The following is a 25,469-nucleotide window of genomic DNA, read 5'->3' as shown; positions in this document are numbered from 1 at the left end:
AATCCGACAGTCGAACCCTGTTTTCCCCACCATCTGCCATTGCACATCATACATATTAAATAGTTGACCAGACTCACCAAAATGTATAGACCCCAATGATCTGTATACTGATAGACTGTGGACCTGAAAGGGTGAAATCAGCAAGGGCCATATAAAAACAACATTATTGTTGTTCTGACACCCTTGGTGATTTTACCCTTTCAGATCTACATTTTATTATCAGCCAATCGGTCAAGAGCAATTTTTGGACAGTTTCCATGCCGTGACAGAAGATCTAAATGATGTGAATAATTCCATTGTTTCCAAAGCTAAACCAGCAAGATGACTATACCCACAATAGATTATATCACCGCTTACATATTTGAAGAACGCGCTAGAACTCTAAGATCTAATGTTTGGCAATCTTGTTCAATATACTGGCCAAATCATGTAAGAGACCGGAACTCCGTGTACTTCCTCTTAGCTATTGCAGTACTGTCCTCAGAGACTTAGATTTACCTTAAAGGGTAATCCATATGTTATTTTTTTTGTGCAGGGCATTGCTCCCCAGCCTCATGACTTCCTCATTGCCAGGGGATGGTTGCTCTCAATTATTTGACAGTTTAGGTCAACAGCATTATCACATTAGTGTCCCAAACTGTGCACGTCTGATACTATTGATTGAGGCCGCCACAGCATCGGAAGCTGAGTAGAAATGAAGCTGTTCAAGATCAAAAGCCAAAATAATGTCCCAGAGATCCCATCCAGCCTCAGGTCACTGTGTGACGCATGATGTCATGCTAGGCCTACTTACCAACAGATCCGCCAGGATACCAGCAGGAGGAGGAGGTCCGCAGAGCACTGGTTTGGATGCACCATACCAGAGCCACTGACCAGGTAAAGATCTTGAAAGAGTTAACTTACATATTTTATAATGAATGGAGAATTAATTTACAATAGTAATAGCACAGTCCTAAAGAATATGTAGCCACCCTATAATTATAAATCAGTTACTGGGGGGTTATAGGTACCCTGTCTTCCAAAGTTAGGCATTCTATTGGGGTTGAACCTAGAATGTATCGGCTCCTTCCAGGTTTTTGGGTGTGGCCGGCTTAGTTGGCGGGCATAGCCATGTTTCCTCTCATCATCTATAATTATGCAAAGGGGGCTTCACCCCCCCCCCCGGACCCCCACTTACCGCTTCTATTACCACATAGACTTAATAAATAATGTTTATTCTGTCTGGAAACGTCAGCTACATTTTGAACATACCTCATGACAGAAATGACGTCATACTTGGAGGGAGCCAATACTGTCTAGCATCTAACATTCTTTTTGGCATTTATGGTGTATTCTATGGATACATAAATGCTTTACATGGGAATGATCTTTTATATAGAACTTGGAAATCAATTTTATTTCATATGGTGTTTGTTTGCCCTTTACAGCTTTATTTTGTCCTCAGAATTTTAGAAGGCTGAAAAAATGACCCTGGCTTGTAATTTTTCACATAATGCATGGGAGATATTGCCATCCCAACCTAAGCTGCCTTCAGGTATGTTTCTACAGGCGGTATGATTGGACCATTATGCGTAGAGATGAGTGAACCCGAAAAGTAAAGTTCGGTATTTGTACCGATCACAGACTTTACAAAAGAATAAGTGTTCGGGTTCGGCGTTCGGGTGCTTTAAGAATGCTAACCACTCGCTCAAGCATCGCTGTGCTCGGGTACACTCGGTGCTCAGCCCACTGTGAGCCGCTTATAGTGTTTGAACGATTCACACTGGTGGTTATGAGCGTTATCTGATATCGTGGGAGCAAAAAAAAAAAGAAAAGAAAAAAAACAACCTTTCTCCGAAAGTGATCTGTGTATGGCTGGCTGCATGTGGGCGGAGACCGGAACTGCCCAATCAGTGACTTCCATTGGGGTTCAGGTCAAGTCTGGCTCCAGAACAGGACTTTATCTAAAGTCCAGCTGAACCCGTCGACCCGAACTTCCAGGGTTCCGCTCATCTCTAGTTATGATCCCTTTTGTAATTGACCTAAATACTCCATTGACTATCTTAGGGTATGTTCGCACATGTTGGATTTGCCATAGGTGTTTTCCAGCTCTGCAGACAAAAATGTACTCCTATTTTTTCCGGTCTGTGTAAATAAATTTAGATTTCCTAATCTATACTAAAATCTGCAGGAAATCCTGAACAAATTTCTGTATCTTAAGCGGGCTTTACACGCTGCGATATCGCTAGCGATGTTGCTGGTGAAAGCACCCGCCCCCGTCGGTTGTGCGTCATGGGCAAATCGCTGCCCGTGGCGCACAACATCGCTTACACCCGTCACACGTACTTACCTGCTTAGCGACGTCGCTGTTGCCGGCGAACCACCTCCTTTCTAAGGGAGCGGTTCGTTCGGCGTCACAGCGGTGTCACTAAGCGGCTGCCCAATAGAAGCGGAGGGGCGGAGATGAGCGGACCGAACATCCCTCCCACCTCCTTCCTTCCTCATTGCAGGCGGCCGCAGGTACGATGATGTTCCTCGTTCCTGTGGTGTCACACATAGCGATATGTGCTGCCGCAGGAATGACGAACAACATCGTACCTGCAGCAGCAACGATAATCGGCATTACAACGAGTGGACAACGATCAACGATATGGTGAGCATTTTTGATTGTTAACGGTCGTTCGTGCGTTTCACATGCAACGACGTCGCTAACGAGGCCGGATGTGCGTCACGAATTCCGTGACCCCAACGACATCCCGTTAGCGATGTCTTTGCGTGTAAAGCCCTCTTTAGTGGATAATAAGTGCAGTAAAGAGCGATTGGAAAAGACTGAAAACTGCATTCTCTGTAACAATGCTTGAAAAAGTGTTAATAGTTTGTTTTTATTACTTAAAATGTAAAATGAATGAATAAAATAAAAATCTAATTCAAATTAATATTTGGTGTGAGCACTCTTTCCCTTAGAAACTGCATCACTTCTTCTAGGCACATATGCAAATAGGTTTTGAAGGAATTTACCAGGGACGTTATTCCAAACATCTTGGAGAGATAACCACAGATATTCTGTACCTGTAGGCTTGAGATAACCCTTCTGTCTCTTCATACAAGTCCACATAGACTCGATTATGTTAAGATCTGGGTTCTGTGGGGGACAAATTATCACTTCCAGGATTTCTTTACACTGAAGATAGATTTTAATGACATTGGCTCTATGCTTGAAGTCCTGCTGCAGAATAAATTTGGAGCCAATCAGATTTATCTTTGATGATATTGCATGATGGATAAGTATTAGGGATGATCGAATATCACAAATATTCGGCAATATTCGGCTTTGTGAATATCCGACAAATAGGTCGCCGCTATGCGAATATTCGATGAGCAATGTAAGTCTATGGAAAGCCCGAATAGTTGCTATTCGTCAACTATTTGGGTTTCCCATAGACTTACATTGCGCATTGAAAATTTGCAAATAGTCGAATAGCGGCGACGTATTCGGCGAATATAGGTGTTGCCGAATATTTGAGGTATTCGATCATCCTTAATAAGTATCCATCTAGATTTATCAGCTTAGGACACCAAGATTTGGGGAAGTTGAGGAAAGTAGATGCCGTGGTTGGCCAAGAAATTTGGTTGGGCACATGATGGACACCTCATTCTTTTCCTTTGAAATTAGATGTCCAGCAGTGCCATCAGCTCAGAACTGGTAGTAACCATTGTGACCCAGGCATATACATCTACTGTTCAGAGAAGTTGGGTCACAAGTGGCCTTCATGGGAGAATTGTAGTGAAATACCATACCTTATCATGGAAAATAAACCAAGTACTCAACTATGCATGAACACATAGGGGGTAGAAAAATGGCAGCAGAAGCTCAATTTTGAACTCTTTTGCTATAACAGAAGACAGTTTGCTCACCAAAGGCCTGAAGAGCATACAATAATGAGTGTCTGCAGGCAGAGGGTAATCATGGAGGAGGTTCCTTGCAAGTTTGGGGCTGCATTTCAGCAAATGGAGTTGGGAAATTGTCTGAAAAATCAATGGGGTCCTCAAAGCTGAGAAATACAGGCATACATCTATTCATCATGCACTTCAATTAGCGAGGCATCTGATTGGGTCCAAATTTATATCTAGTAGGACAATGACCCCAAACATACAGCCAATGTCATTAACAACTACCTTCAACATAAAGAACAAGGAGTCTATAGAGTCATAATATGGCCCTCACAGAGCCCTGATCTCATCATCATCATCATCATGTCTGTCTGGGATTATATAAAGAAACAGAAGGATTTTCACAGTCCTGCATCCACAGAGGATCAGTGGTTAGCTCTCCAAGATGTTTGGAATGGCCTGCCTGCTGAGTTCCTTCAATAACTGTGGGCAGGTGACCCAAAGAGTAGCTGAAGCTGTTATGACGGAAAGTGTGCTCAGAGATAATGACTGATTAGACTTCTCTGTTGATCCACTTTGTATTTTGGTAATAGATGATAATAACCTATTTCGGAAAGCTTTGTAACTGCACAGTGCAGGGTATATATCCATAGCATACAGTCACTATGGCAGTCAGATCGGTACCGGCAGTTCTACATGGCTTGTGGCATCATTATGGGCTCCTTGCTCTACCTGTGCCAGTGTGACTGTCCTACACATGCTCCCATACCCTGGCAGTGCCCCGGTGACTAGTACTGATGGCAGTGTGCACTCACCGCAGCCTCGTAGCAGCTGAAGAGCTCCTGGAGAAGGCAGAGCAGTGCCAGCAGCTTCATGGTCCAGCGCCCTGGCATGGTGCGTCCCGGGGGTGTCAGTGAGGTGCCGGTGTATGGCCTGGCAGCATCTCCTCAGGTCCCCTGTTCTGTGGAAGCGCAATGTGAAATGGGCGCTGAGGAAAGTTCGCAGTTTGTTGGCGCTAACTCCCCTCCCACTGCATCCCCCACCTCCTCACAGCAATGCACCCCTGTCTGTGCTGAGGAGCTGCAGTCCCAGGAACACACTATCCACCTCGGAGGGAACCACTTTGCACAGTGCCCGGGCAGAGCTGGCATGAGAGGCTGCTGGTAAGTGACGGTGCCCGGCTGTGGGTGGGGGTCTGCCGCCATATCTCTGCAGAAGTGCGGTCCTCTCCTGTATGGAGAGCTGTCAGGATATACACCATCAGTATATAGGACTAGCTGGTGATGACCACTTTCTGCAGCATGTCTGTAGAGCAGAGCTCTGCTTGCTGTCAGTGACAATGCAGGGGAGATAGTCCACCCTAGCCTGACTACAAGAGACTGCTGGGCTGGGACACTGTAACAAACTGCAGCTCTGGGAAACCTACAGCTAAACCTGGACCAGTTATAACCATCTCCCCATTCACTGAGCTCCTCATGATCCTCAGATTTGGGGCTTCTCTGGTGATGGCTGGTTGCAGTCAGCTGGCATGGAGGTGTGGGCACCTGCCCAGTCAGTGCACAGGTGATATAATATTACACAGCGCCAATGTGGCAGAGGCGCTGTACAAAATGGGCACAAGGCGTCTGCTGAAGTATGGGGTACCCTCTATGCTGCACGTTCACTGACACTACTCGCTGTTATAAATGGGGGAACGCCTTCAAGGTTTATTCACTACTTTAATATTACCCACTAAATGGCTATATTTGTGCTTTATTGCTGCGCAATTAAACTTGTCATTGAGCTAAACGCTAACTTTTCAATACAATGGCGGATAATCCATTGGTGCAACCTATGCAGCCGCGCAAAAGCACGAGAGGATTGGGGGTAAAAGAGGACAGGGGGCACGAGAGGATAAGGGGCAAGAGAGGATAGAGGGCACAAGAGGATAGAGGTCACAAGACGAAAGAAGCACGAGAGGATAAGGGGCACGAGATGATAGGGGGCACAAGAGGATATGGGGCACAAGAGGCTAGGGGGCATGAGAGGATTAGAGCACAAGAGAATATGGGGCACAAGATGATAGGGGGCAGAACAGAATATGGGACATAAGAGGATGGGGGCACTATCGGATAGGGAACACACAAGAATAGGGGGCACAATTAAGAATACGGGACACGAGAGAATAGGGGGCACAAGAGGATAGGGGGCACGAGTGGATAGGGGGTATGAGAGGATAGGGGCACAAGAGGATAGGGGGCATGAGAAGATAGGGGCACAAGAGAATATGGTGCATGAGAGGATAGGGTGCACAATCGGATAGGGGGCACAAGGGGAAAGGGGGCACAAGAGAATATGGTGTACGAGAGGATAGGGGGCACAAGAGGATAGGGGCACAAGAGAATATGGGACATGAGAGGATGGGGGCACTATCGGATAGGGGGCACAAAAGGATAGGGGGCACAATTACGAATATGGGGCACGAGAGGATAGGGGGCACAAGAGGATAGGGGGCACAAGAGGATAGGGAGCACAAGAGGATGGGGTCACAAGAGAATATGGGGCATGAGAGGATAAGGGCATGAAAGGCAGGGGTAGACATATCATTGGTGCAACCTGAAGGAGGTGGAATTGTGCATTATGATGAGCTATTGGACTGAAAAGGGCTTATATGTACTGTTCTTACACAGAGGCCCTGTCCTGTCTGTGTCTACCACTGTCGAGAGGATACGGGGCACAGGAGGATAGGGGGTACAAGAGGATAGAGGGCATGACAGGATATGGAGCACGAGAGGCAGGGGTGGACATATTATTGGTACAACCTGTGCAGCCACACAGCGGTCCAGAGGTAATAGGGCACATTTCTGCCTCCAAAGCAGGTGGAATTGTGGATTATAGTGAGCGTTTGGACTGCAAAGGGCTCATATACTGTTCTTGCAAAGGGGCACTCTTCTGTCTATGTCTGACACTGACGAGAGGATAGGGGCACATGAGGTTAGGGGGCATGAGAGAACAGGGGCACAGGAAGATACGGAGCACAAGAGAATAGGGGTATGAGAGGATAGGGGCACAAGAGGATAGGGGGCATGAGAGAACAGGGGCACAGGAAGATACGGAGCACAAGAGAATAGGGGTATGAGAGGATAGGGGCACAAGAGGATAGGGGGCATGAGAGAACAGGGGCACAGGAAGATACGGAGCACAAGAGAATAGGGGTATGAGAGGATAGGGGGCACGAAAGAATAGGGAGCGCTAGAGGATGGGGAATATGAGAGGATAGGGCCCACGTCTACCTGTAAGGTAGCAAGCAGCATATGGAGGGGGCATGATGAGCTATTGGACAGAAATTAGCCAAGTGCTGGTCTTATACAAGGTCTGTCTTCAGTCTGTGTCTACCATCTCACAGTATATTTCATGATATGCTTTAAAAATGTCTTCTGGGTCTTGTGGTCCTTACCCTGGGTTTCATATGTTTTCATTGTGTCAAACACAATGAATGACAAAGGTGTGCATTAGTTTAGTGCCTATAGGCGGATCAAAAAAATGCTTGCAACTGGTGGAAAAACCCATAGACGCAGCGTGCATAGGCACAAAACAATGGATGACTGCATAAACGGAAGTGAGGCCTTAACAAAAATTGTGTCCCAGACAGAAACCTAACATAGTGCACGACGTATGCAGGGAATATGTCATATCCAGCGCTTCTTCAGTATTTGCTGTCTGACGATTTTGTATCAGAATATGTCAATAGTTGTAACATATGACAAGTTATGTAGCACAAACATATCCCATTTCTTCTGCTGCCCTCTGATCTGCCCAATTATTCAAAGAATCTGAGGCAGAGGTCAGGTGTCGGACCCCTAACAATCTGATATGAATGACTTACCTTTATTAGTAGAAAATCTCTTCAGTAATCTTAATAAAGCAAATAGGAAGCTTTAAGATGTATGACATAATACAAGAAGACCACTTAACAACAGAAGAGGACATAAGAAATCCTACATGTCAAAATTCTCCATCAGTAATCAGATGATGGCATAAAGTGCATACAGCAATAGTGACATAGATTAAAGTGCATGCAATCTAGTACAGTGAAACCTTGGATTAAGAGGAACTTGGTTTGAGTGTTTTGCGAGACAAGCAAAGGTTTCTAAAAATGTGTAACTTGGTTTAAGAGCAATGCTTTGTAATAAGAGCAAATCCTCACCGTGCACACTTCCGGTTCTGTCCTTTCACTACGCTCTGACCTGCTCTGAAGGTAACTTTCTGTACAAAAGTACTGTTTACAGTATACCATTGTACAGTAGTATACCATTGTACAGTACAGTATATACTATATAGCATGTCTACCAATTTGCATTTGTGGATACAGTACTGTACTTTCTTATTGATAACCAGTACAGCACATTGCTTGTATTGTACCTCCCGCACACCAACAATTCTATTGTAAGCTAACGTGCAGTTTAATTTGTTTTATATGCTTTTACTGAACTGTACAGTATGCTGTATTAATGCACTGTAATAATTTTATATGAATACAGTACATTATATTGTATTACTGTAATAATTTTGTATAAATAAAGTAAATATTTTTGGATTGAGGAACGAATTGTCTGCATTTCAAGTATTTCCTATGTGAAAATTTGCTTTGATATAAGAGTAACTTACTCCCGGAACCAATTAAGCTTGTAATCCAAGGTTCTACTGTATATTGAACTAGCCAGAAAACCCACCCATGGAAAGCTGTCCTGCAACTGGAGAAGTCTCTACTCTTCTTTCATCTCTGGGCAAACTGTAATAATGTAAACTGCCCTGTCTCATTTTTCTCAGGTTTCTATTCTATATTTTTCACTACTACATCATTTTTATGACCTTTTATAACATCTAGCTATTTACCTCTAACAGTGTAGGTAGTATGCTGATGAATTGCTAAGATGCCCACTACTCCACGCCCCTACTTAGTCCTTCAAACCTGCCATCAACATCAGTATGCCTAGCTTTCCAAATTCAGGAGATACCGTTAGGCTATGTTCACATAGGGCTTTTTTTGGTGCGTTTTTTTTCTGACCAAAACCTGATCTTGTGGCAGGAAATCTCATTTGAGTCATCTGAGTTTTTGGTGTGTTTTTAAGTGGCGTTTTTGATGCATTTTTTCTACAAAATGGGTTGTATCAATGAAAAAACGTTGCAAAAACGCTGCAAAAAATTGACATCCTCATTCTTTGAAATCTGCAGCAAAAATGCAGGTATTTGCCAAAACAGTCCGGAACAAATCTGCAGGTGTTTGTGTTTATCAGAAATCTCATAGACTTTGCAGGGACTGTAAAAAACAGCTTTTTATTAGCATGGATTTGCATGAAACCAAGCTAAAAAATGCACCAAAAACTTACCAAAAAAGCCCTGTGTGAACATAGCCTAAAGGGAAAGGGTACACAATAGGGTGATCCTGTTATAATAATATGATAATATGTGGGGGGGTATGCATAGTTATCCCTTCCCTCAGAAAGAAAGTAAAGTTTATAAAATCAGCAGCTTCTTGAGTGACAGCAGCTGAGGATCAGAAAATATCTGGGGGGTATTCATAGTTATATAATTATTCCCTCCCTCTGATAGAATTAGCATAAATATTATACAATCGACCTAGCAGGACCTGTGTGAGGTCATAACCATGTGACCAGAAGGGGTGGGGCCTAACCCAACAGAAAAATGTTGCTTCCTGGTATCAGCTTTGTTGGCTGAGGCCCCTCCTCTTTTGGTCACATGGGTATGACTTCACCACAGGTCCTGCTAGGTCGATTGTATAATACTTATGCTAATTCTAACAGAGAGAATAATTATATAACTATGAATACCCCCCAGATATTATCTGATCCTCAGCTGCTGTCACTCAAGAAGCTGCTGATTTTATAAACTTTACTTTCTTGTATTTCAAAACCTAAACATCCGAACTGACCGCTACAGGTATGAAAAGAATCAGCCTGATAGTGCCAGTATAGCACTGGCTTTAGGTTATATACGAAAATCCTAGTGATTTGTCCCCTTTAAAAACAAATTATACCAAATCATTTCCCCAAAATAATCTGTACATACGGTAATTCTGCTCAGGCTCTCCTTGATTTTACCATGTTGTCGACAGTTCAAATTGCATGTACAACAGGAAAGACAACATCACCTGATTCATGCTTTTAGAGATCTGGCCGAGGACTACAACCAGAGACCAGAGCAGTCCGGTGTTGCCCTCGGCCAGGTTCTTCCACGCTGCTGCAAATGTGCAGCATGAATCAGGTGACAAGTTCAAAGTCAGTGGGAAAATTCATCAGATTCAGAATAGAGTGATCATATAATAATGTAATATGTAACATGCAGATATGTAAGTGTACTGCCCCGGGGCTCGGCCGGCTGCCGAGCCGCTCTGATCCGTGCTCGTCGGTGGGTGGTTCGAGCACCTCCGGGACCCGGGGGTCACGTCGCTCTGAAGGGATGCTGGCGCTACGTGAGGGGTGGTGTTCAGTGAGGAGGTTCATGGCCGGGGCCGCGGTTGTTTGGGGGTTAAGTTCGTGACGCCACCCACGGGATGTGGTGAATGTGGACACCACCGCTGCCGTTAACTTAACTAGACTCCCGGGGACGGTGTTGTGCAGCCTGGTGTTGACCCCTCCGTGGGCAGGGTGTGATGGTCCCGGGGCCCAGTGGTTGTGAGGTGCGGGCGGGATGGTGCGGTGCGATGCGCTGCCTGAGGGCACTGTTGTACTCACTATTATAAATACACCAGAGTCTCTGGTAAACCAAAAGGATGGTGGTCGGTGACCGCAGCCGGCTGTGCTTTGCCCCTTTACTCAGGCTGGTGGTCCCCGCCTTTCTCCTGCACCTCTGTAGTAGAATGCTGACTTCCTTCGCTTCAGTGACGGGAGTCTGCTCCCCGGCTAGTGGATGTCGGGGAGCCCATTTGCCCGCAGACGCTGGCCCGTGGGATCTCTATGCCTGGGCGGTGGCTTTCTATCCCCCTCGTTGGGCTGTTGCCTTCAGTCGGGACTTGGGTGAGAAAGAACCTAAGGTCCAGACCCCAATCAGTGAATTAGACTCGGTCCAGTGGCTTCTGGGCCTAGTACTGGGTCTGAGTACCCCTCCTGGTGCTCCAGTTTCCGTTCAGTTCCCCGGTTCAGTACCGGCGGGCCACTACCCTATCCCAGTCCCTGACGGTTCCACCGCCTGTTTTCCCGGCTCCTGCAGGCGGCCACCACCGTCTGCCTCCTTGCCACAGGGTATCCAGGCTCCTACCCAGATCTCTGACAGACGTTACTCCTCTCTACTCTACTTCACCTCTTCTCCTTTTCACTTCCCGAATGGGTCTCTCTGTTTTTCCCGCCTCAGGCTATCCGAACTCCTCGGAGGGCCTGGCTCCTCCCCTGGGTGTGAACGTCAAGACCTGAGAGGGGTGACTCAGGGTTTTCTAGGTTGGCTGATGATACCTTTTTAGGGGCTGGTGTTTGTGCAGGGGGGTCTACCTGTGACTACCTGGCTAGTCCAGGGCGTCACATAAGCAGGGGTTAAATTAATTTTTAATAGAAATGTCACAACGGCTGAAATTATAAAGCCTATAAAAACAGCAACTATACTAGACTGTCTTGAATGACTTGGCTGAAAAAAACCCTCAAAAGCTATCATGCCCAGCTACTCCCAATCCCATCACAAACTGCTGCTCTCTCACCTCCTCTAGATGTCTTGATTTGTCCAATGAAAGGGAGAGTGAAGTCAACACTGATTGGCCGCAAGTATTAATCCTGGATAGGGCCAGTGCACACACCACTGGGACGGCGCCAACCTCGGAGGTGAATATAGACATTATTTTACTTGGGTGGAAACATATGGATTGAAAAGGAGTTGTCTGAATAGTGGACAACCCTTTAATGTGTGATAGGTAGAATGTCATAAGTTCAGGGTCCATATCTTGTGAAAACATTGGTTTTCTCACCCCCTTTCTTCCTATTTAGGCCCCTATCATACATCCGTTTTTTGCCATCAGTCACAATCCGTCGAAATGTGCAAAAAAAGAATCTAGCGCTGATCCGTTTTTTTCTCATTGACTTGTTTTAGCGACAGATTGCAACGGATCGCCTCATGTTACATCTGTCGTATGACGGAGCCGTCAAAAATGTGTATCTGTCGGACAGAGTAACGTTTTTTGTGTACGTCAAAAAAATGTACAGTGACGGATACATCGCCATCCGTTGTTTGGTGTAATGGAATTGTGTTGCCCAGGACTGTGGGGTACTCGGTCCCGAGCCGTATATGTACAGGGATGCTGTGTCACGGGTGTGCTATGGCCATTGTCTGGTTCCGTGACCATGGGGACACTTTGAAAAAGGGGGATACTGTATATACAGGGGAGATAAAAGAGTTTATGTCATGACGCCACTTGTGGGTAGCGGTTAAGTAGTTGGAGTCGCCGTTGCACAGTTTATGTCCACTAGGTCTGGTGGTTACTATGGCAGCTGGGATATTGGGCCCTCCGCAAGTAGGGCTTAGCCCCAGGGTGTAGATGAAGGGGTGCGGCGTGGAAAGAACGGAGACCACACGATGGGAATGCAGTGCAACTCGGGTTTTACTCATAGCAGATGGTGACGCTGGACGGCTGGTTCAGACCACTGGTCCCTGTAGGCCCCCAATGCCAGTGTGGTACCCTGATGGATTCTTTCCCCCCACTTCTCTGTCATTTTGTGATATCCCCATAGCTTGGAGTGTCTGGGATTCCCCTCCTGTTAGTTGTCAGACTTTCGTCCATACGGTGGGCAGTGTGAACCCTGTAGGGTTGGTGTTCTGTTCTGCTCCCAGGCTCAATCGTTACCGCTGGAGCCCCCGGATTCTTGGGTCAGTGAGGTCCGTGAAGGTCCCCTCACTGTGCAGGTATTTGTTATGTAGCTTAGAGCATTCACCTAACCTAGGGCCCTGTGCCCCGTCAGTGCTTTGGTTCCAGGGGTATCTCGTCGTACCCTCACTGGCAACCACTCTCCTCTACCAGTCAGCATACCGTTACACGGCCCCGTCTTGAGACACGTGCGCATGCTCACTCTACTGTCACTCTACTGTCCCTACTGTCTCTCCACGTCCCCCCCGGGTTGTTGGCTAGTGGACTGGATCGGCTCCACCCCTAGGTGGGCATCCATTGGGTCCCAACTACACTGTGTGCAGAATTATTAGGCAAGTTGTATTTTAGAAGATTTTTTTTTATTATTGATCAACAACTATGTTCTCAATCAACCCAAAAGACTCATAAATATCAAAGCTTAATATTTTTGGAAGTTGGAGTGGGTTTTTTTTTAGATTTGGCTATCTTAGGAGGATATCTGTTTGTTCAGGTAACTATTACTGTGCAGAATTATTAGGCAACTTAATAAAAACCAAATATATTACCATCTCACTTGTTTATTTTCACCAGGTAAACCAATATAACTACGCAAAATTTAGAAATAATCATTTCTGACATGCAAAAACAAAACCCCCAAAAAATTAATTACCAATATAGCCACCTTTCTTTAAGATGACACTCAGCAGCCTACCATCAATAGATTCTGTCAGTTGCTTGATCTGTTTATGATCAACATTGCGTGCAGCAGCCACCACAGCCTCCCAGACACTGTTCCGAGAGGTGTACTGTTTTCCCTTCCTGTAAATCTCACATTTTATGAAGGACCGTAAGTTCTCTATGGGGTTCAGATCAGGTGAACAAGGGAGCCATGTCATTATTTTTTCATCTTTTAGACCTTTACTGACCAGCCACGCTGTGGAGTAGTTGGATGCATGTGATGGAGCATTGTCCTGCATGAAAATCATGTTTTTCTTGAACGATACCGACTTCTTCCTGTACCACTGCTTGAAGAAGTTGTCTTCCAGAAACTGGCAGTAGGTCTGGGAGTTGAGCTTCACTCAATCCTCAACCTGAAAAGGTCCCACAAGTTCACCTTTGATGATACCAGCCCATACCAGTACCCCACTTCCACCTTGCTGGTGTCTGAGTCGGAGTGGAGCTCTCTGCCCCTTACTGATCCAGCCTCTGGCCCATCCATCTGGCCCATCAAGAGTCACTCTCATTTCCTCAGTCCATAAAACCTTTGAAAAATCAGTCTTAAGATATTTCTTGGCCCAGTCTTGACGTTTTATCTTATGTTTCTTAATCAAAGGTGGTCGTTTTTCAGCCTTCCTTACCTTGGCCATGTCCCTGAGTATGGCACACCTTGTGCTTTTTGATGCTCCAGTAACATTGCAGCTCTGAAATATGGCCAAACTGGTGGCAAATAGCATCTTGACAGCTTCACGCTTGATTTTCCTCAATTCATGGGCAGATATCTTACACCTTTTTAGCCCAGCACGCTTCTTGCGACGCTGTTGGCTATTTGCCATGAAACGCTTGATTGTTTGGTGATCATGCTTCAAAAAAGTTTGGCAATTTCAAGACTGCTGCATCCCTCTGCAAGACATCTCACAATTTTGGACTTTTCAGAGCCCGTCAAATCTCTCTTCTGACCCATTTTGCTAAAGGAAAGGAAGTTGCCTAATAATTAAGCACACCTTATATAGGGTGTTGATGTCATTACACCACACCCCTCCTCATTACAGAGATGCACATCACCTGATTTACTTAATTGGTAGTTGGTCTCAAGGCTATACAGCTTGGAGTAGGACAACATGTATAAAAAGTATCATGTGATCAAAATACTCATTTGCCTAATAATTCTGCACACAGTGTAGTCAGTCATCCCTGTCTGGGTGAGGGAACTGGGGATGTTATGTGTTTAGATTGGTACCGGCATTGAGCTTCCAGGTCCCTGGGGTTAGGCCCTGCATCTATGACAGGATGTAGTACTTAGTAGTGCCCTGAAGGGTTCAGGGGTGCTACAGAAGCCTATGGGCACATGATCCGTCGTAATCCCTCAAATTACTCTCTCTCTCTCTCTTCCTCTCTCTCTCTCATCCAAGATGGGATTATATAGGTTTTCAATAGCAAATAACCTTTCACATCTAAACAGTGGTACGACGGATTTTTTTTACAGTGACCCGTCGCTTCAGTTTTACCACAATCTGCGACGGATCAGTCGCATCAGTCACAAAACGGATTGTGATTGATTGGAAAAAAACTGATGTGTGAAAGGGGCCTTAGGTGACCAGAAGGCCACAATGGAGAGTTGCTTATATGCACATACCTCTGTCCACTTCTGTTGAGTTACAGAAACAGCAGTTTCATTAGTTAAACATATGAACCTGGCTATTTCCATAAAATGTACAGATTTAGATTGCATTAACACATCCTGAACTTAACAACCGCATAGGCATATATGAGGTTTTCAAGTTCAGGTCAGGACCCCCCCGCTGGACTCAGACAGCAACAAACAATTGTGTGAATACGGCATACCTAAACATTGCTGATTGAAGTTTGATTCCCTAAAACCATGGGGGGATCAGGTTCTGGAGTTTCAATTCTTATTATAAAATGGAGCTGTAATATAATAACTTGGAACATCAGATTGCTTTCTTGGGTTATGGGAATTCTTGCACTTATATTCAATTTATGTAATTAAAGCTATGTAAGCAATGTCAATATGTTCTACTTTTTTTCTGTTTCCACTGATAGATAGCCTGGGGAAAAGTAGCCAGGATGGTGCTGAGCGAAGGCATTACAAGATGTCATAGGAACCATCAGCAATGGAAGAAGAGTTTGTCATGGTAAGTACAGTATATGTACACCTACTGTACAAATCTGAGTTATACACTTACATCCACATGTAAGAGTTCTTTGCTGCTAAAAATAGCTTTTAAAAAGAATCTGTCAGCAGGTTTTTGCTACCTCATCTGAGAGCAGCATAATGTAGGCAAAGAGATTCTGAATCCAAGGATGTATCACCTAGATCACGGTGTGGAACCATTCTGACATAATGTGCATTTTTAGCTTTACTCATGTAACTGAGCCCAGGGAGCTGTCACCACCCACACCAAGCACCAGGCTCTCTGTAGAGATTGTACAATGACAGTGAGGTGTAAATCACAGCAGAGGGCTTGCTGGACTTCTTCACACATCAGTTTCTATCCCTGTAATGATAAGGGTCCTGCTGTTTAAGCAAACATAGCAAACAAACAAAAGATCAGACAAGTCACACAGCCCGGAATTTTCCTTGTTAACCTTTGCAGCATGCTGGCTTCAGCTTACATAGCAAAAACCTGCTGACAGATTCCGTTTAAGAATACAATAAATCTTGACATTGGGATGAGTATACTAGAATGTTTCTAATAAGTTTACTTATGTGCTACTAATTATTATCTCTTGGCACTCAAGTCTAAATTGTTACAACGAACAGTATAAAGGTATATCCCCAATTCATCCAATTTGGCAGTCCCAGTGTGTTTATTGTGGCGTCATATGTCTCTGTAGTGCACTAATCAAAAACTCATTGTTGCTATGAGATACAGTGCTGTTTAACAGTAACTGCCTGTTCCAGATGCTTTTTATTATATTTATATTAAACAAGTTTGTGCTTCTAAGGAAACCTAATTACACACGCAATATATGTTTTCTTTTCAATATTATTGCATTGATATCAAAAATATCTATTTGATGAATAGATTTTAGGTTTATCAAAGCTATGTCAAAATCAAATTGTGTAATATTGAATTAACATTGAGCATTCTATGCTGCACACAATATTTATTTCTATATAGGGTGGAGTAGGAGCAAAATTAAACTACTAAAGCCATTAATATCCCTTTCAATTAACTTCACACGACCATGTAAAAAATTGCATAATTTCCATCCAGAAACAGACAGTATTTAATCTCTATTGATATTCCTATGGCTGTATGGCATCCATATGGCATCTCATTTTATACATCAACAGGTAATTCAATTTACAAGACTAAATTCAGTTTCCTATGTTTATAAGTGTATTCCTAATAATTGGATGCTATACAGATGATCGGTATGGGGTCTGATTTTTATTGCACACCCATAGACTTGAATACATACATATACTGCTGAGCACCTGTGTATTGCCAAGATGACCTTTATATTACATGTGATGTCCTCTTCTTCTGTTAAACTGCCAGTTATTTGGCGGTCGTCATTTTTAATCAATAACATTTCTGGTTTTTGACCTTATCGGTTTATTTTAAAACTTTGTTCTAAAACTTCAGTGTCCCTATTGTATTGTCCATAAGTCCATTATATCATTACAACCCATACACTATTGCTATACACACTTGTTGCATATACTTAGATTTTTCTTGGTGTTATGTATGGTTGGGGGTTTTTTTTATCTACTTTGGTATTTTCTCATCCGAAATACAGAAGAGACTAGTGTCTAACATGTTTTGTTTTGTGGATGTCATCTGAACAGCCCAACTGAATAACATTGGTCCTAGTACTATCTGTGTGAGGTCAGTTTTCTTCATGGACAACTCAAAAAAAAACTAAGAAAAAACCCTAAAAAGTCAATTTTATTAACACTACTAGCTGTAGAACCCGGGCGTTGCCCGGGATGGTAACTATCTCGCTTCGAGTTTCTGTCCGTCTCTGTCTGTCTGTCTCTATGTGTCTGTCTCTGTCTGTATCAGTTTCTCTGTCTGTTTCTCTCTATCTCTGTGTCTCTATCTCTGTGTCTCTCTCTTTCTCTGTGTCTGTTTGTGTCTGTCTGTCTCTCTCTATCTGTATGTTTCGTTCTCCGTCTGTCTCCTTCCAGAGCTGTCTCTTTCCCCGTCTGTCTCTTTCCTCATCTGTTTCTTTCCAGGTCTGTCTCTTTCCAGGTCTGTCTCTTTCCAGGTCTGTCTCTTTGCTTGTCTGTCTCTTTCCAGGGCTGTCTCTTTGCCCGGCTGTCTCTTTGCTCGGCTATCTCTTTGCCCGGCTGTCTCTTTGCATGGCTGTCTCTTCATAGGTCTGTCTCTTTCCCCGTCTGTCTCTTTCCCCGTCTGTCTCTTTCCCCGTCTGTCTCTTTCCCCGTCTGTTTCTTTCCCCTTCTGTCTCTTTCCCCTTCTGTCTGTTACACAGTCTGTCTCTTTTCCCGGCTGTCTCTTTGCCTGGCTGTCTCTTTGCCCAGCTGTCTCTTTCCAGGGCTGTCTCTTTCCAGGGCTGTCTCTGTCACCATCTGTCTCTTTCCAGGGCTGTTTCTTTCGCCGTCTGTCTCTTTCCAGGTCTGTATCTTTGCCCATCTGTCTCTTTCCAGGGCTGTCTCTTTGCCCGGCTGTCTCTTTGCCCGGCTGTCTCTCTGTCTCTTTCCCCGTCTGTCTCTGTCTGTGTCTCTGTCTGTCTTTTTCTGTCTCTCACTCAAACATAAGCTTCTTATACTAACAGTTTATTTTGTTCCTATAGCAACCACTGACAGTTGCTATTAATAGCCCGTATCTCCCAGCTCCATTCAGATTAATGGAGGCAGGATTTTGGAGACTAACTGTAAAGCAAAGGGTTACATTTTCCCGTCCAAACATAGTCTATGACGTTCCCTGAGTCACATGAGGCGTCTGTGCACAATTTCGTGATTGTAAATGCGACGGTGCGGATTCCTTTAGTGGACATACACACATACACTCAGCTTTATATATTAGATTAAAATCAGATATTTGCCACGCACACAATTACTGAACAATTATATTGGGACAAAAAAGTGCTTAAGTGCATACCAGGCATCAGTAAATATCCTTAAAAAAAAAAACCCTCATGTCTCTACGCTGAATAAACAGCAACTGTAATGAGTGGAAGGGAGCAGAGGTAAGAATGACAATATATTTTGCACTACAAGAAAAAATGAATAGTCCCAACTGCCACATATGAGTATTGCCCTAAAACAATTATGGCAGTGGTGAATATGAGCATACAATACTGTAGTGCAAACAAGGGTGTGGCCAAATATTCCTTCCGTAGCCCTACCTTATCGCGGAGGTTGGCACGCTAAACCTAAACGCAATGGCGCCCCCGCTCACCGATGGCTCACCCTCCTTTCCCTCTGCTGTTCTCAAGTGCAGCTGGTCTGGGAGGAGGAGAGTGCAGGAGTATGTATTATTTGCAGTTGTAGAAAGATTCTAAACCACCCGTCACACACAAAATAAGGCAATATCAAAATGGTAACATTCCAAACAAATTAAATGCAGTAATATCTTATTGACGTTATTTGTTCAAATTTTATGGTTTATACCCCATTACATGCACTAACAGTATTCTTGTATTCAAGTGCTTGATGCCTCAAGCAATTTTTCAAAAAAAGTGCACCAGTCAAGATTTAAAGTGCTATCCATGTATTTCTTCAGTGTCTGATCAAATATACTCGTACACATGTATTCATACCCATCTAATCAAATAAGCACTCTGTAGCCCCAACATATACTCAGAGCAGAGGAATTAAATATACATTGTGAAACGACAGACACCCATGACATCAGTGTCTGTGATATGGTAAACACTGTGTAATGCTCACACGAGCCCAGAGCAGAGGAGTGACTGGAATAACAATATCTGCAATACTATCACCCCCGTTTCTGTTTATGAAGCAACATAAGGCATATGCTAACACTTCATCAAAAGCACATTAAAGAGTGAGGCATCATAAGCATCCATGGGTATAGAACAACAAAGTCCAGGTAACCATAATATAATAACCATAATCTTAAATTTATAGAAAATAGTACTTAGCTTTAGAAGACTGGAAATGGCCCAATAGCCAATAGCTCAAAGTAATGGACAAATAGCAGCATTGCCCGATGCATTTCCCCCCGGCCGCAATCCCACCGGGGTTCTTCAGGGGCTCCCTAAATAGGGTATGCATCACCAGCCACAGTCTGCCGTATGGTCCCTCGGTTTCAATCACCGTCGCTACATAGGAGCACAGAGTATGCATTTTTAAAGATGGCGCCAACGCCACCCATCGACAGCGTCATCGGATGTGATGTCAGAAAACCCGACGTCACAGGATATGACGTGGGCGGAAATGTCGTGCAATGGAACGCAATATGCACTCTACCCACCTGCTCCTCTGTCGCTCACATGTGGGCGTCTGACAGATGTCATAAGACAGATACCAGGAAAAGACGTTCATGGAAATTATATACAGTAGAACGCAATCTGCGCTTCAAACCGCCATATTTTCCACATATTTGCATGTGAGTATACAGTCATGTGGGTTCATAATATACATTTAGAACGTTTTTACACCTCACTTGCCGTCTGGCCAAAGGACACAAACCACATAATAATGGATAATAGTGACATACTATATATGTATAAGTATACCAGATATTACAAACACATACATCATTGATACCTTCTTTATCATATGATCAGTCAGGGACTCAAATTAAATATGGAGTCATTTTATATTTGCCACTATCCCCATATGTCAAATACCATAAGGAAACATTTACCACTGTCTCCATACATCCATTACAGCAAAGTAGGTGACTATCACCAAAACCCACATCTGTCTCTGTTATTCTATTATATGTAGCAAACTACCGAGTCATATATTATAGTTACTTATATGGAAAAATACGTCTGAATAAATAACAAATGAACAATATGTCCATCTGTGACACCTGTTTGTAACTTTTTCAAAACAAACCTAAAATACCCGTGGTAAACCTATACCGAGTCACAAAGCTGGCCCCAATCAAGGAAATTCCCTCTTCAAATAAAGGCTCAAGTCCAAAATATGGACAACATACAAGCTAATTAGATGAAACTAAAATAAACTAGTTCCTTTAGACCTCCTGGACTAACTGACTCCATCCAGAAGATACAACGTGTCTCCCTCTGTAGTAGTCTCCTATTCCAGTCTCCCATGCGTATAGATGGCGGGATGACCTCAGTGACACTAAAGGAGATGGACCCCAAATCTCCATTGTGGCAACTATTCACCTGACAGGCTATAGGGGTATCTCGTTTATTTCTAATGTCCCCTAGATGTTCACCTATCCTTATTTTTAATTGTCTTTTCATTTTGCCTACAAAAGTCTTTTGGGCATTTGTATGTACATAAATAGATCACACCCTCAGTTTTGCAACTTGCAAAGTTGCGATTTTTATACACCCTCCCATACATGTACTCTTGAATTCTTTAGAGGGAACAACATATTTACAGTATATACGTGACCCGCACCTGAATGTTCCCGATTCTCTTCGATCCAACCATGTACCACTTCTACTCGGGGGAGTATAGAAGCTTTGGACTATCTCGTCCTTAATTGTCCTGCCTCTTTTATATGTCACTGAGGGGTGGCTAGAAATAGCATTACAGATATCAGGGTCACTTTTCAGGATATTGCAGTGTCTCTTTAGAATTGCCATTACTTTCTCATTTTGATCATCATACATCCCCATTAATCTTCTTATTCCTCTATCATCCTTCTTTGGAACTGTCGGAAGGAGATCACTCCTGTTCTTATATAGAACGTTTTGATATGCTCTGTCTATTACAGTCCCTGGGTAGCCCCGCTCTCTAAATCTCTTTTTCAGATTAGTCGCCTGTCTATCAAACTCCAAAGTTGTCTTACAATTTTTGCGCAGTCTCAAGAATTGACCTTTTGGGATACCAACTTTTAGACTTTTTGGATGGTAGCTCTCCCAATTCAAGACTATTGGTCGCATTTGGCTTCCTAAAAATGGAAATGCTCAGTTTTCCATCCAATTCTTTTGTTATCAATATATCCAAAAAGGGGATCTTATTGCCACCAATATCATACGTGAATTTAAGCCCCAAATTGTTATTGTTGAGATGATTAACAAACTGAATAAATGAATGAATCTGTAGGCCCAGACCACACCACAAGAATATCATCGATGTAGCGTCCCCAAAATTGAATCTGGGGGAACCACACCAAGTCATCATCCGTAAAAACCACTGTGTCTTCCCACCAACCCAGAAGCAAATTAGCGTACGTGGGAGCACAAGGGCTCCCCATTGCTGTGCCCTTGAGCTGGTGGTAGTACTTTGTATTGAAAATGAAATAGTTGTGTGTCAAGATGAATTTTATCAATCGCAGTATGGATTGATTATGTGAAGCCATATGTGCTCCCCTTGTGTTCAAAAAATGCTCCATTGCTTTTGTACAGACATCATGCTATACTAGTATAGCTTCCGGGCCCACAGTCATCCCCTCAATTTTGCTCAACAAATCCAGAGTATCCCTCAAATATGAGGGCAGGACAGTCACAAATGGATGTAAGAGCTCATCTATGTACAGTATGTGCTACAATGCTGGCACAATGCATCAATCCCTGATACAATGGGGCGACCTTTTAGTGGATTAACTCCCTTATGTACTTTGGGAAGGGTATAAAAGGTCGCCACCATTGGATATTTTGGTAATAGTAAGCTAAACTCCTCCACGGAAAGCAACCTCAAAGTCTTTGGCTCAGTAAGGATATCCCTCAATTCATTCATATAGATTGTGGTCAGATCACATTTCAAAGTCTCATAGGTTGTATGATCAGACAGGATGACCTGGCACAAAATTAGGACAATGGACATCTCTCAGACTCAATGTTAATTTGTGCGAATGTACCCCTGATGAGAGGGTGAAAACAGAATTTGCTCCCTAATAAAGTACTGTGAGAAAACAAAGATCTGCATGGATTCAAGCAAGCAGTCTCTTTTTGACATGTGAGAGGAATTACTCAAGAAGTGGTAAGTATACTGTGAGCTAGCACACTTTCAGACAAAAACCCCGATTCATCAAGACTGTCAGTTTGTACACCATTCTTAATGAAGAGGGCGCTAGATTAAAATGCACCAAATTCGTTAAGGTAGGCATACTGCTTTGTGAATTTGCACATCCTTCAGCTGCCATAATTTACGACACCTTTATTTGCTGTAAATTCTGATACACCTGTTCCACTGGCTACGCCTGTTCCCACAAAGCTCCACTGTCTCTTCAGAAAGTGGGCGGCTGGCCAAGCTTAGTGTAAAACCAACAAAATTTGCAGATTTTTTTTGCTAAATTATAAAATGCAAAAATATATTGCGACATTTTAAACAATTCTGGCTAAAACTGTGTGATGAATCTGGGATAGAGTGCACTGAATCTGTCCCATGGCAGACAAAGACACTAAATTACTAAGGAGAGGTCTACATGAGGGTCTTTCTTTATACTGGAGGTACAAGTTAAAAACATAGTTATACAATAACCACATTACCCATACTAAAAAGGAACTACTTCTATTAAAGAGTTTATCCAGTTATAAAAAGCTATCACTAATTTTCACATATCAACTTGATAGCTGATTGCAGATGCACAGCATCTGTGACCTAGCAATCACAATGATTTACAGCAAGTACATGTAAGTCATTTTGCATTAAAGTTAGTCTATAGGCAACTATTTATAAGTACAAATGAGGCTGTAGATCTGAAACCTCTACCACTCCAGGTCTATTACCCACTCAGCATCGAATTTCCTGTTTGACTGATGGTTCTGTTGCCTCAAGCAGCCTGTGTCTCATACAGCCTGGCAGCTGTCAGTCAGCTTGGAGGAGGCAACGCTTGGTGGGGAATAGAGCTGGAGTGGTAGAGGCTTCAGGTCTTCAGCATCATTTGCATTACAATTTAAACAATGATTTCTCCGTAATAGAGGAAGGAGCTGGCTATGTAAAGGAATTGCTGAACTTGTTTTTGAAGGAGCTACATAAGCATGTATATAGTTTGTGGGTGAAATCCTGCTGACAAATTCCTTTCAAGGAGTTGTAATCAAGATAAATAGTTCTGGTGCTGACACAGAAAGAACTTCACAAGCCATCTGACTACTAGCAGCTGTATTGACACTGGATATGATATTCCTATTATTAAAGGCAAAATATACTACTTTACTGTTTTACACCATACACATTAGGTTCTCTGTTGTACACAAGCTTTCTCTTTTAGCCAATCTTTCCACAGAACCCTACCTCAAACTGATTTGTAGTATCTTCAGTGTTTTTTGTTAGGCAATTTTTTTGTCAGAGTTTAGATTTTTCAACTGTATTTATTTATCTTTTAACTTTTGGACAGTTTTTCACCAAGTGCATTTTTCTTCCTCCTTGATGCTAAGTCCTAAACAGTTGCTTTTCCAATTAAGGAAATAGGCCTCCAGGTCTCGAGATGTTACTTTCTAAATGAGAAATACGGATGTGGATACATTTACTTTCCTTGTGTGATATATGATTTGAGTCCCAATTTGGAGAATTCGATATGACTCGTATATGTTGGGTTTTTTTCGTTCAAGAATAAAAGTGGATTGTTGTTCATGGGAAAAAAAATAAGACATCCCCTGAAAATAAACCCTAACCCATCTTTCAGAGCAAAACATAATATAAGAGCCTGTCTTATTTTCATGGAAAATGTCTCGTAGAAATGAATGGTACCAGAATAGTGGGACTTTTAGGCTCCAGGAGTTTGGTGACCCTCGTGAGGGACACACTTCCACACCAGCTGATTCCTGGGAAGAGGGTGGATGTCCGCTGTATTTATGGGGATGCCAAGGACTACCCTGTGGCCGCTGTGACAATAAAAACAACTTGTGAGTCGGAGTCTCATGATGTTGGAGTGGTAAAAGATCTGTTGCACCTAGTAATAATAGGGTGAGACTTTGCTTTGTTCTGGGAGTTGTGGAATAAAGGGGTGGAACCCTGTGTCTCAGACAAAAGGACAGTTAGCCCTCAATGATAAGACTTAATTTCAGTCATAGGCGGATGAATTCCCCCTATGTGTGTTGGTGGGCGATGAGGACGAGGACGAGTCCCAGGAGGTTGGCATGCCGGAGTTGGCCGTTTCCGAAGGGAACTTTGTGACGGTGCAAATGAGGGACCTGACACTACAGGGGGCATTTGAAAATGTGACTGTCATAAACGGGGTTGCTGAACACCTGGGGGCTGACACCAGATACCCCCACTTTGCAGTAAATGTGTAATTGTTATATCGGGTTACCCAGTTGAGAGGTGAGATAATTGAGCAACTATTGGTACCAGGGCCTTATAGACACCAGGTGTTAGACATGGCCAATTCTCATGTCCTGGATGGTCACCTGGGGGTAGATAAAACATGGGAGCGGATTCTTCAGAGGTTCTACTGGCCAGGGTGTCATCTAGAGATTCTTAATTATTGTAGATCCTGTCCCACCTGCCAGCTAACTGTACCAGTTTCACACTTTCGAAGTCCCCTTGTGCCATTACCTATAATAGAGGTCCCGTTTGATCGTATTGTCATGGATCTTGTGGGCCCCCTGGTAAAATCCGCTAGAGGGCACCAGTATATCTTAGTGGTTCTGGACTATGCGACTTGATACCCTGAGGCGGTGCCATTGAGAAATTGTTCCTCTAAGAATATAGCCAGGGAGTTGGTCCATATCTTCTCTCAGACCGGAGTGCCAAAGGAGATCCTGACAGACCAAGGGACCCCTTTATGTCGAAAGTCATGAGGGAACTGTGTAAGGTGCTGCGGATTACACAACTGAAGACTTCAGTATATCACCCGCAGACAGACGGCCTTGTGGAGAGATTCAATAACACCTTAAAGTCCATGCTTAAGAAGGTCGTGGAGAAGGATGGCCGAGATTGGGATTGCCTGCTTCCATATTTGCTCTTTTCTATCAGGGAAGTTCCACAAGCCTCTACCAGGTTCTC

At 43.5% G+C, this 25,469-nt stretch overlaps 2 protein-coding genes across 2 annotated transcripts in view; one reads left to right on the top strand and one right to left on the bottom strand.

Moving 5' to 3' along the window:
- Positions 1–4,865, bottom strand: part of COL4A1 (collagen type IV alpha 1 chain) — a 307,217-nt gene extending 302,352 nt beyond the window's left edge. Inside the window, exon 1 of the mRNA XM_075336674.1 lies at positions 4,686–4,865. Within this exon, the coding sequence (XP_075192789.1) occupies positions 4,686–4,763 (78 nt within the window). The 5' untranslated portion in view covers positions 4,764–4,865. The remainder of the gene's footprint in view (positions 1–4,685) is intronic.
- COL4A2 (collagen type IV alpha 2 chain) overlaps positions 4,866–25,469 on the top strand; it is a 359,463-nt gene continuing 338,859 nt past the window's right edge. The window contains exons 1-2 of the mRNA XM_075336673.1: positions 4,866–5,033; positions 15,476–15,567. Of these exons, the coding sequence (XP_075192788.1) occupies positions 15,500–15,567 (68 nt within the window). The 5' untranslated portion in view covers positions 4,866–5,033; positions 15,476–15,499. The remainder of the gene's footprint in view (positions 5,034–15,475; positions 15,568–25,469) is intronic.

The sequence above is a fragment of the Anomaloglossus baeobatrachus genome, chromosome 2 (assembly GCF_048569485.1).
Source record: "Anomaloglossus baeobatrachus isolate aAnoBae1 chromosome 2, aAnoBae1.hap1, whole genome shotgun sequence".
NCBI lineage: Eukaryota > Metazoa > Chordata > Amphibia > Anura > Aromobatidae > Anomaloglossus > Anomaloglossus baeobatrachus.
This window is presented reverse-complemented; position numbering and strand designations above follow the sequence as displayed.